Here is a 12,840-nt window from a genome sequence, read left to right as displayed (position 1 = left end):
AACCAATTGATTCTATATGCTAATGTTCTATGTCATTGACATGACACATTTAAACACATCTTTCATTGTTGGGATTACCTTTATAAGAGAAGAAAGCAAAATCTACTACCAATGGATACTTCAATAACTTGCCAATCTTTATGAAGACATCAAGCCAATAACTATAACAACTGAGTACAAGCTGACTTTTATGAATATGCTATCAACTATCTTTTTGACTGCTTCATTCCTTCTTTATATTTGGTATATTCAAAAGAATATTCTTATAAATTATAAAAAATATTTTGGCATAGACAAAGATTAGAAATCCTTTCAATAATCATGAATGGACATTATTTAGTTGCCAATGATTGATATCTATATTACTTAATTTAATATGCTTTGCCAAATATATATGAGCGTCTTAGTTGCACTTTAGTATCTTCAAACAACTTGGATTGCACACAAAGAATGCTTTATAGCGGCCTAGACAAATCATGCAATGCATTTTGGAAATGTCAACAACTCTTGGACAAACGATATGCATTCTATTATCAAAAGTTACTTATAAGTCTTTTTCAAAGACCTCAAAGATATTCAAATTCGACTTTTCTAAGACTTTGAGAATTATATCAAGGGAATTAAAACATAAATAAGTATAGAATGGATTTGTATTAATTACTAATATGATCACAATCTATACAAGGATGTTGTTAAAGAGATTTCATTCTATGCATTGAATTTAGTCACAAAACATGTTAAATATGCTAAAAAAAGAGGACCTCAATGATTGCTCTCATGCTTTTATAACTACAATGGACTTATTTTGTTGCTACCAAATATAGATAAAATTTGAAGCAAATATCTCCTTATTTGTGTATAATTTCTATCTTCTTTGGCACCTTTTCTATATACAATTACTTAGATTGGAAGCTAGATTAGCAAATTGAGGTATTTCAAGCAATACAAGAGCATTGCAAAATATGAATAGACTTGGATCTATATATGGCAAGATTAGAGACACCTATTAAATCTTAGCACTCTATCAACAAGAATAAGTGCACAATCAACTATTGGAGATAGCATCAAAAACATTAGCATTATAGAATCTGTTAATGCAACATATCTGTGGACATCCAAAAAGATCTATCAACTAATGTCATAGATATACATATTTATCTAGATAAAAAATTTTAGATAGAAGATAAATATATATAAATTTGATGTTATTTAACAGCATAGCTTCTTAGAAGCTTCTTAGATACATATTTGATTTTATATATGTTTATAATTGATTGATAGATTAAAAACTTGACCAATAAGTCAGTTACATATTTCATGTATTAATAGCTTTAAAATAAGCTAAATATGTGGCAGATATATATGAAATCCATCTTCTAAAGTTGAACATGTGTCAAAGGTCCTATAAAATGTCGCCATATAGTTTTTAGTTAATTAGATAGTATATATAAGGGTAAGAGTGAAGCATTCTTTAGCTTGGTCAATGCCTTTTTAGTCATTAGTCTTATTTCAAGACTCTCTAATCTTCTTTTTTTAGTAATAGCTATTCTAATTTAATATTATACCATCTTTGAGTGATTATTTAGTCTTTTTTGAGTGACATAAGAATGTATTGATCTTTTGATTCTTTAAGATTTATGTCCTTGATAGTTTGATAAGAATGCTAATATATTGTTCTTGTCTTGGTTTAAAAGTGAGTGGATTATCTCACTTCTATTATTGTATTTTTGAAGGTTGTGGACTACCCACTTTCAACTAATATTTTAGTTTTCTAACACTAATTGTTCTCTTTAAAGAAAGTCGACTATCCTTCTTTGTGAAAACTTTTATTTGATATCAGAGATTGCAGATTATCCTCTTTTAATTTGACTTATAAATTTATTTGAATTATCTATAAAAGAAAAAATTATAGATGCTACTCTTGGTAGAAGTGAGATTAGATTTGCAACTATTGTAGATCTTCACAAGCTTATCAACGCTTTTAAGGTAAAAATCTCATGTATCTTTAATGTCAATTATATAGGTAGTATTCCAACATCTATGGAAGAGGTCAACAATGAAATTAAACTCTATGCCAAAAAGATGTAGAATTGAAAGAAATAAGTAGATCAAATTCACAATTAAATCCAAAGAGTCTTGCTACCATGAGTATGTTGGAGGCAAGGATAAGTATGCCAAAGAAGTTTGATGGAACAAAATCAAAGTTTTAAGGATTTCTAAAACAAGTGAAGTTCTATTTAAGGTTGCATCCTTCTCAATACCTTGATAGATTTATTCAAATTTGATTTATAAGTGCACTTCTTTCTAAGAGTGTTCTTTTTTAGTTTGCACCTTTGATGGAAAAAGATTTACTTCTTTTCTATAATCTAAATTCGTTTTTAAAAGTGTTTATGGCTACTTTGAAAAAAGTAATTAAAAAAGGTAGCAAAGACCAAACTTGTATCTTTATAATAAAAATCATATTCAACCAACATATATGTTATTGAATTCTAAAACCTTGCTTTCAATATAGATTAAAATGATACAATCCTTATAAATTAGTTTTGATATGGATTGAAAGATAATATCAAAGATTTATTGTTGATAATACTAAGAATAAATTCATTAAACTAATTTATTTCTCTAGCCATTACATGCAACAATCAATTTTTTGAAAGATGCAAAGAATAAATATTTGATTGAAGAGGTACAAGTCAAATCATGGCAATAGTTTCTAAGTTCCCAAAGCTTATTCATTAAGATTCAAACCTATAAAAATTAACAGAGTGTTTTTCAAATTTCTTATTAAGCAAGAAATGACTTTATGTTGTCAAGAAGGTTTATGCTTATATTGTAGAGAACCTAAATATATTACTCAAAATTATCCAAAGAAACAAAATAATTACAAAATAAAGAGCATGGTTGCTAAGAAAGATAATGTCTTAGAAAACAAATTTTTTTAGCTATAATAAGAACCATGCGGCTTAAATCTTGTATAATATCTAGTAAAGGTCTTATTTTCTCCTTAGATCCCTTCTATTATTTTATAATAGAAATTTATTTAGGACCAAAAAATAACAAAGTCTTTATTTTATTAGATTCAAGAGTCTCAACTTATTTTATAGACAAAGACTTTGTTAAAAAACAAGAAATATTCTTACTTAAGAAAATCAAACCTATGTATGTAAAAATAATAGATGGTCATTTATTGTCTTTTAGAAATGTCACTCATGAAATGGTTCTTTTAGATGTAGCAACTAATGGTTATAATAATTTAGTAATATTTAATGTAATTAGATCTTTTTTTAATCTAATTATTTTAAAATTATTGTAGCTAAAGACATATAACCTTTAAATAACATAGATTTCTTATAACCTTGATTTTTCTTGTAGTTAAATCAAAGATTTTGTTCATTTGATAAAAATTTATTTATATAAAACAACCAAATCTTATTGAATGCTACAAAAACTTTAATGAATGCTACAAAAAAAATCACTATTTATTATATATGTTGTATCTATTTTTAATGGTGAAAGGACTACAATTAATATTTCAAGTAAATACTAAGATTATCAAAATATTTTTAAGAAGAAGTATGCATATATCCTATTAAATCATTGTCTAAGTAATTATTCAATTGATCATTAAGAATGAGTTCAATTGCCATTTGAACCCAATTTATAGCTTATTATAAAATGAATTAGTTGCACTCAAGTAATACACTCACAAAAACTTGGCAAAGAACTTCGATGCAATTCAAAATCTCTGGCAAGTACTTTTAATTTATTTGAGAAGAAAAAAGATAGATCATTACAAATGTTTATACACTATCAAAATTCAATAAGATCACCATCTAGAATAGATATCTTTTACTTTTGATTTCAATATTTTTTTATCAACTTAATCAAATAAAGATCTATTCAAAAATAAATCTACAAAGAACATGTAACCTAATATGCATCAAAAAATGAGATAGATGAAGGATTGCATTTTGAACTAGATATAGGCATTTCAAATATAATATCATAAAATTTGAACTCACAAATGCACTAGGTACTTTTTCAACATTTAATAAATGATATTTTTTGAGAGTTTTTTTAATAATTTTATAGTTTTTTATCTACACAATATTTTAATCTATTCTAAAAATATAAAACAACATGAACTTTAGATTTATCATGTACTACAAAAACTTAGAGATATAAGACTATATACTAAGATAAAAAAGTGTATATTTCATATTACTCAAGTGAATTTCTTAAAATATATCATTTCAAATGATGGCCTAATAATAGATTCTAAGAAGGTTTAGATTATTATAGAATGGAAGGTTTCAAAATTAATAAGAGATGTGCAATGATTTTTAAGATTTATCAATTACTATCTAATATTCATCAAGATTTTTTTTCAAATTGCGGCTTTTCTTACGTGTCTCATATATTAAGACAAATTTGAGTGGAGTAAAGAAGCTGAAACATCTTTTGAAGCTTTGAAGATAATTTTTATTTCTATACTAATCTTATATTATGTTGATTTCTTCAAAGCATTTTTCATAGAAATAGATACTTTAGACTTTTTTTTTTAAAGTGATATTGTCACAAATGGGAATAGATGACAAACTCCATCCAATAGGTTTCAATTTCAAAAAAATTTTAGTAGCCAAGATCAACTATGAGATCCATAATAAAGAACTTTTTGCAATTATGGATTCATTTCAAGCATAGTGCCATTATCTAGAAGGTACTTCTATTTTAGTTATCATGTGTATAGATTACAAGAACCTCAGGTATTTCATGTCAGCACATATTTTAAATTGTTGTTAAGTCCATTGGAGTATATCTTAATTAAAATTTGATTTGAAGCTTACTTATTAATTATAAAAGAAATAAGGTTTTTTAAATATTTTTATCTTATATTGAAAGAAAAAAATACAACTTTTGACAAATAAAGAATAATTCTTTTAAAATCAAAGCATTTTCATCTTTGAGCAATAAAATCAACATTAATTATTAGTTCAATGTTTTTCAAATAAATTCAATCAAATATATCCTTTGATCTTTTTGTTTATGATATTAAGAAAAATCTTTCTAAGTTCTATAATACTTTTATGTTTGAATTTAAGAATAATCTATTTTATTTCAAGAATAGCTTATATATTCCAAAAGATGAAAAATAATTATGTATTTTTTGAGCTTATCACGACTTTTCAATAATTAAATATTTTGGATATAAAAAGACTTTAGAATTAATATCTAAAGATTTTTAGTGGCTTTTATTGTAGAAAGTAGTTAAAAACTTTATGCAATCATGTGACATTTGTTTAAAATCAAAAACTCCTTTTTATTGTCATTATGAACTTTTTTAGCCATTACCTATTTTAAAAAAACCATAGTCTTTTGTTTCTATAGATTTTATCAAGGATCTTTCAATCTTATGTTTTTACGATTCTATACTTATGATAGTAGATTGATTCACCAAGATGACATGTTTTGTATTATATATAAAATCTATTATAGGTGACAAAAAAACTAACCTTTTTCTTAATAATATTTATTGCTATTATGGATTATCAAAGAATATTATATTGGATAGAGAGACTCAATTTATATTAAAATTTTAAAAAATTATTTTTAAGATTCTTAAAGTAAACATAAAACTATCTTTGCTTTTCTATCTTTAATTATATGAACAAATAAAGTAGATGAATTAAGTATTGAAGTAGTATTTGAGATGTACTATCAACTACCAACAAGATGATTGGATAATTTTTTTGCATTGACAAAATTTGCTTATAATAATATAGTGTATTTTTCTACTTAATAAAAAAAAATCTTAATTATGATTATTATGCACAACTTGATACTTTTAACTTTTAAAAAGTTAATAACTCTTTGACAAAGAATTTGACTAATATTTTGTCGAAGCTAGATGCAATAATGAAGGTGTAATTAAAAGAAGCCTAAAAACAACAAAAGATTAATATAGATGCCTATTGCAAAGAACAACCTTAATTTCACATTGACAACAAGATATAATTACTTTGTCATCAAATCAAGACTATTTATTCTTATAACATATTGGATTATTATAGACTTGGATCATTTTTTATTAGTAAATAGATCAATCTAGTTGCTTATCAATTTTATCTATTGGAATTTATAAAGATCCATCTCGTATTCCATGTATCTCGTTTTGAGCCATAAAAGACAATAGATATATCAAGAAGATGAAAAATACTACTTACTATAAAAGTGGATAATAATCAAGAGTATGAGATAGAAGAAGTTTTAGATTCAAGACAATAAGAAAATAGGTTGAAATATCTTATTCATTGATATAGATATGATATTAATGAATACACATGAGAGCCTACTAAGAATCTTGTAAATGTATTAAAAAAAGTAGATACTTTTCATTGACAACATCGATCAAAACTAAAATAAAAAATGTTGAAATGGTGAAATACCAAATGTTTGGTATCACAACTTTGGAAGAGACTTTTAATACTTGATAATATTATTTGAGGTAGAAACAACCTCTAATGGTGTTCCAAATGTTTTATTTGAGAGAGTTAGTAAAGCCTCACCAACAATGAAATAACAAGGTAGTCTTTCCGCCTTGGTATGAAACACTATTGATAGCTGAAAAGGCCTATCAACCACCTTCAAAAAAAATAAAGATCCAAATATATAAAAAAATATAATTTGTCGCATCTTGGACTTCATCAACATATGATTGTTGCTCTTCATGGAATTCAACTCTAAAAGAAGAAATAATATCATAGATATGCATCTTTACTTAAATAAGAAGTATTAGATAGAAAATAAATATAAGTGGATTTGATATTATCTATGTTTTATTTGAGAAAATTTTCTTTGAATAGAATGTAATAGGGTTGAGGGCATTTTTTGTGCTTCAAAGGGGGATGGATGCAAAGTTGAGGGCATTGACAAGTGTACTAGTATTTAGCATCACAAGTCCTTTAGTGCAGTCCAAAAATCATATAGAGAGTAGAAATAGCAATTTGAGGGATGTATTTAGCGTTGTCTTATTATATAAGTAATTTTTAATCTTATTATATTATTATTTTAGAATTATATTAAACTTAATTATTTACTATATATATATATATATTTTATAAAATATAAATTTTAATTTTGATTTTTAATTTTGATTTTGATTTTCAATTATTTAACAACAAGATAATTAATTTTTTTTAAACAAAATTTGCATAAGATCTTTTTAATAATGATCAGGTTTAAGTTGTTTAAGTTCTTATTCATGATATCATAGATATATATACATATTCTAGTAAATACCTATATGATTAAATAGAAGTAGATAAAAGTAGATAAAAGTATATTAATTTCATAATACCTTTTAGAAAACCTTCCTAGAAGCTTCATAGATGCTACTTTGACTTTATTTGTGTTTGTAGTTGATTGAAAAGTTAGAAACTTAGAAAACAAGTTAACCACATGTTGGTAGCTTGCAAAACAAGCTAACTATGTGGCGCTCATATACAAAACTTGTCTTACAAGTTAAGATACATATCTTGCAAAGTCAACACATTTTGGAGGTCCTATAGGATATTGCCACGTAGCTCCTAGTTAAGAATATATATGGAGGCAAGAGTGAAGCCTCCTTCACTCTTATCAATGACTTTCTAGTCCTTATTCTTGTTTCAAGAGTTTCTAGTCTTCTTGTTTTTAGCAATAACTATTCTAATTCAATATTATGTCATCTTTGAGTGACTTTCTAGTTCCTTTTAGTGACACAAGAGTGTATTGAGGATTTTTTTTCTTCAAGATTCATATCTTTGACATGTGGTCTTTTAATCCATGTTCTATTAAGATTTAAAAAATATCAATTAATATTTTTAAAACATATATCTTATAAATTTTTATGTAATATATATATATATATATATATATATATATATATATAGATAAAAATGATTGTAATTGAAAATAAACTTTTTCTTAATATCAAATTATAATAGTTATTGCATAATAAACTTGTTTTCTATCATTTCTTTTAATAATAAAAACTTTGATACACTTCTATAATGAATAAATATTTTAAATACTACAACCAAAGATATATTTGATTTTCTTACAAAATTTCAAAAATATTAATTCTTTATAATTCATAAAATAAATAAATGAAGAAATTAAATTTTAATTATTGATTTAATTAGAAATAATATACATATATACAAAAAATTACTTATGTAATTATTTTAAATTATTGTTGATATTATAATCTGATTAAAACTAAATTAAATAATTCATAAAATCTAATGCAATAAGTAGTAAAGCAAGAAGTCATCAAAAATATGTCCGTAAACATTTTAGGCACAAATAAATTATACATGCATATGTTAAATGAAATAAGTATAAAACATTGAGTATTCACAAACACTAGAATTAAGAATTTCATTTATCTTTACACCAAACACCGAATGAAAATAGTTCAACACACAAGCCAACATCAAAAACCGGAAAAAATAGATCACACCCACACACACTAACACATGAAGTAATCAACTGCACTATTCTACAACATGTGCATGAAAACAACACATCACCCCCACAAAAGAAAGCATGGTTTAAGAAAAACACACACAATCTCTAAACACACAGACCATGATCAAACCAAACACACACATACACACAAACTGAATCATCAAACCGTACAGAATGCTCACAATCCAGAGTCACGTAAAGAGAGAGAGATGAGTACCAAAAACATTTAAGCTCAATTGCAATGGAATTATACAAGTTTCCTGACAGGGCCATGGACGCCTTGTGCACAGCGAGCACGCTTTCCGGCACCAAAAACTGGAGTGCAGATGCGAACTACGCTTCTTACAACATGCACACCGAAGCTATGCGAGGCACAACTGTACAAAGTATACATAGAAACAACAACTCACATTCAGACAGCCAGACAACGATCACGCCGACATCACGGGCACTATGAACTTGAAAAAAGCTCTGACTATGGTATATAGCTGCTCACATTGACGACCTAAATTAATATTGCACGTGAAGATAATATGCAAACGCTTAGAACTTGTGAAAAGAAGTCATATATTGTCCCGGAACTATCATACGCTTACAAACGAGGTTATGATGCGATCCTGGACCGTAATCACAGATGCACAACCTTCGAGGAGCCTCGTTCAGGTAAATTGGCACCACTTTTGTACTTATCGGACCATTCCTACAAACGCACTAGTTCCTCAAGTAGCTGGTGCAAATTTGTTTCACTTGAAAACCGAACACCTAGCTCCAAAAATCCCAAATGACTTGTTCGATACTCAAACAACAGAGTATACTGGTTCCATCAACATTGAAAAGAAAAAAGGTTCTGGACTCATGAGAAATTAATTATTCTACGTGGAAGAAGGCAAAGGCAATTTTTTCGACCGACAATTTTAGGCATTCAAGAATCGCATAAAACAGCAACTGATCGATGCAGCACAAAACGCAAACAATTATCAATTGACGACAGCGGCAGCAACAGGGACACGGCAGCGGCGGGGTCCGTTTGTGGGGCCCGCGGCATTGTGGTTTGAGCGTAGTTCGCATCTGCATTCACCTAAAATGGAAACTATCTTATACTTCGTCAAGCTCAAGGTATGTTTGCAATTATCACAAAAGTGAGGGGTATGTTTGCTATTATCAAGAATACAGTGTTGTTCTTGATATTTCAACATATTTCAGGAGTATGTATGGTATTTTCCCGTCAACAAATGCATCTCTTGTCAACAAATTATACATTGAAACAATAATAAATGTTTCTGATATGAATCTTTAATACAACAATTACATGTATTTAGCAACGATACCAAATTTCCATCCATATCTCTACAAATACTCGTCCCCATTCTATTAAATATGGCCCCAATTCGCCCTCTTTCTCTTTCATTTACCCCCCCCCCCCAAAAAAAAACTCCAACAATAGCACCCAAAACCCATGATCCGCAACATTTCACTTTCTCCTTTTTTGTCCCTTTTTTAGGGTTTCACATGAAGAATGACGTTGCACGCCCCCCCGCCTTGCTTGCTTGGTGGGATTGAGAATGACGGTGGTGGGGGAGCAACTCCTGAGGAGAGAGGAGGAGACATCGCGGCGCCAGTTTCGAAGCGGAAAGGGGGCGGACGGCGACGATGAGTTCACGATGACTTACTCCGCTTTCCGAGAATTGATTTTGTCGTCTGCTGTGCGTGGTCTGCAGCGGCGCAGGTATTGAGAAAGCACCCAAGTCAGGACACGACCAGGACGACCAGGATTAGCACGAATTCCCTGCAACCAGAATCCAACGCGGGGATCACGGCATTGCAATTCCACCCACATCGAGATGTTTCGACAACAGCGCGGTGTTGATGGTTGCTGAGCGAGGAGTAGCGAGCGAGAGAGAGAGAGAGAGAAGCACCATGGCCTCCACTGCGACCAGCGTTTCTAGTGCAGTAGCTGCGCCCTGCATCGTTCCGCTGCGCGTCACCGAGCTTACGCCTGAATCCTTCGCCTCCTTCGGGCAAGTCATCGACCCTCAGCCTGATGGCAGCAGGTTTGGACCCCTCGACGCGCAGCTGGACCTCAGCCGCGGCATTCCCCGGTGGGTTCTCGTTCCCCCCGTCCTGCTTTCGTGGGTTTCCGATTGGTCTTGGCTGTGTTGGGTCGCGATTGGGTGTTATGCGATTCGACCTTGTGTCGCGTGGTGTTCTTTTTCCTTGCCTTTCGTTGGGCGATGATGTTTTGTTTCATGTTGTGGGTGGTTGTGGTTTACGAGGGAGTAAAAGCAATGCTGGTTTTGGGTGCGTGAGTGTTTGTCATGGTTGTTGCAGCGTTATCGTCTTCTCCCCTTGGTTCAGAAAGCTCTAGGTCTGTCTGACCTAACTTCAATGCGAGTTCTCAAGTTCGTTGTTCGAGTAGATTGTGAATTTTTTGTTTTGGGAGAGTGGATGATTGTTCGATGTAGATTGTCGACTTCACTAAATTAGGTTTTATTGAGGTTAGTTAGTATAACTCTGTCTAGGTTGATCATTTCATGGAACACAGGTTTGAAATTGGCCTAAATTGATTTAGCTTATGTGGTAGAAGGTTGGAACGTGCGGTGATGTATGTGCCTCTTTTTGCTGCCAAACTGCTCCTGATCTGCAACGGAGGTGTTTGTGCATTTAGGTTTTATATAATGCGACTGCAAAATAGGACATTGAACTTTGGCTCAATCACGCATCACGCGAAGACGACCCAATGCTTAGGGTCTGCACTGGGGCGACCCTGGTACCTGGGGGTAGCTCCGCCTACCATAATTGGAGCCAACGAAACTATTGACCCCAAGAAAAGTTCACAGGTTTTGAAAGGTGATGGTTACGAATATTTGCCACCCTCTGTTGAGGATGTCCGAGTATTTAGAGTTGAGGGCCCGCGCTTTTTAAAGTTGCATGCGGGCACATGGCACGCTGGTCCTCTCTTCGAAGATCCAAGCATGGATTTTTACAACCTTGAACTGAGCAATACGAATGTGAGCTTGCACTGACCTTGAACTTTCCTATTTGTGCACCTATGTTCCCCCATACTAGGAGTACTCCTTTCCTTTCCTTCCTATATTTCTTGCTAAATGTGGTAAATACACATACGTCTGGAGCGGGAATTCTTTTCTTTTCGTTTTTTTTTTTTTTTTTTTTTTTTTGAATTTCAACGGTCCAATGACCAAGAACATTGCTCACTACTTTTTTTCTCTAATAGGGTTGCGAGGTGTTAAGCTTTCAGGACATGATTTTGTGTTGTATGATTACTTCAGCTTCATTTTGAACTACCTACTCAATCGGACATATGCTAGCATCGTCCTGGCATCTCGCCGTTGAGGTGTATAGAAATTAGTACTTTACCTCTTTTGAGACGTCACATTATGTGGTGAATGCTTCTCTAAAGACTTGTCACAGATTTAGCTCGAAAATGTTTGTTTTGGTTCGTTAAAGTTGCCTGGTGATTACCGCAAGAACGGAGATGTGAAAGATTTGTGCACGTTGAAGTCTGGCCCACAGCTGGGCTCCGTGCTGATCATGATCCTAAACTAGCACAATTCCATGAAGGCATAGATCCTCTTAGAGTCTGTCGGCACAATTATGAAATCGCTTGCTCATTTCTTCTGCATTTCCTTTACATTACAGCTCGGGCATAATGAATTTTCTGTGTCTGAAGTTCTTTCAACCTTTTGTTTTTCCCGTAGTTATTGCAGAAAAATTTCAGTTGCATTTACGACCCTTTCGTTACACTATCAATTGTGAAGCTGAAAGAGGTTTTGTTGGATGAATGTACAGGAAGTTGACCACTCGACTTATCATTTCAAGAAAAATGATGGTATCGTTTTTGCAGTAGACAATTCCTGTTTTGTTGCACTATAGGTCCGTGAGCTGGTTTTCGTTACATATACACTTCATATTATTTTCACAGACACTTTTAAAGTGATTTGTAGGCTTTGTCTACGGTAGGTTTAATCCAAATTTTTACCTATGGTTGACCAGCTTTGTTTGTGCATGTGAACATCGCACAAATTGATTAGAGTCACACCAGCTCAACGTAGCAACAGTGGGAAACCAAGATGGCAAGTATAGACAAGTACCTAGTGAGTTTATATCTAAAACGACCAGACTGCTTAGGGGTCTGAGTTTGTACTGTATCTTTGTGCATTGTTCTGAATAAGTATGTGGAACATCTGAAATAGTAAATTCCTCTTTGTCTTTGTTTCTCTTTCTTGCACTGTGGTCAAGGAGGTGCAAAACGAGAAAATTAAGAATGTAGGAAAGGTTAAAAAGCATTTTTACATGGGAAGAAGATTCATGAGA

At 31.1% G+C, this 12,840-nt stretch overlaps 1 protein-coding gene across 1 annotated transcript; it reads left to right on the top strand.

Annotated features, from left to right (window-relative positions):
- Positions 1-10,382: 10,382 nt before the first annotated feature.
- Positions 10,383-12,741, top strand: LOC112278229 (uncharacterized). Its single transcript, XM_024511417.3, has 3 exons — positions 10,383-10,607; positions 11,174-11,516; positions 12,316-12,741. Exons 1-3 carry the CDS (start codon positions 10,426-10,428, stop codon positions 12,397-12,399), a joined length of 609 nt encoding a protein of 202 aa, XP_024367185.2. The 5' UTR covers positions 10,383-10,425; the 3' UTR covers positions 12,400-12,741.
- The last annotated feature ends 99 nt before the right edge of the window (positions 12,742-12,840 follow it).

This window comes from Physcomitrium patens, chromosome 25 (assembly GCF_059467195.1).
Source record: "Physcomitrium patens ecotype Gransden chromosome 25, ASM5946719v1, whole genome shotgun sequence".
Classification (NCBI taxonomy): domain Eukaryota; kingdom Viridiplantae; phylum Streptophyta; class Bryopsida; order Funariales; family Funariaceae; genus Physcomitrium; species Physcomitrium patens.
This window is presented reverse-complemented; position numbering and strand designations above follow the sequence as displayed.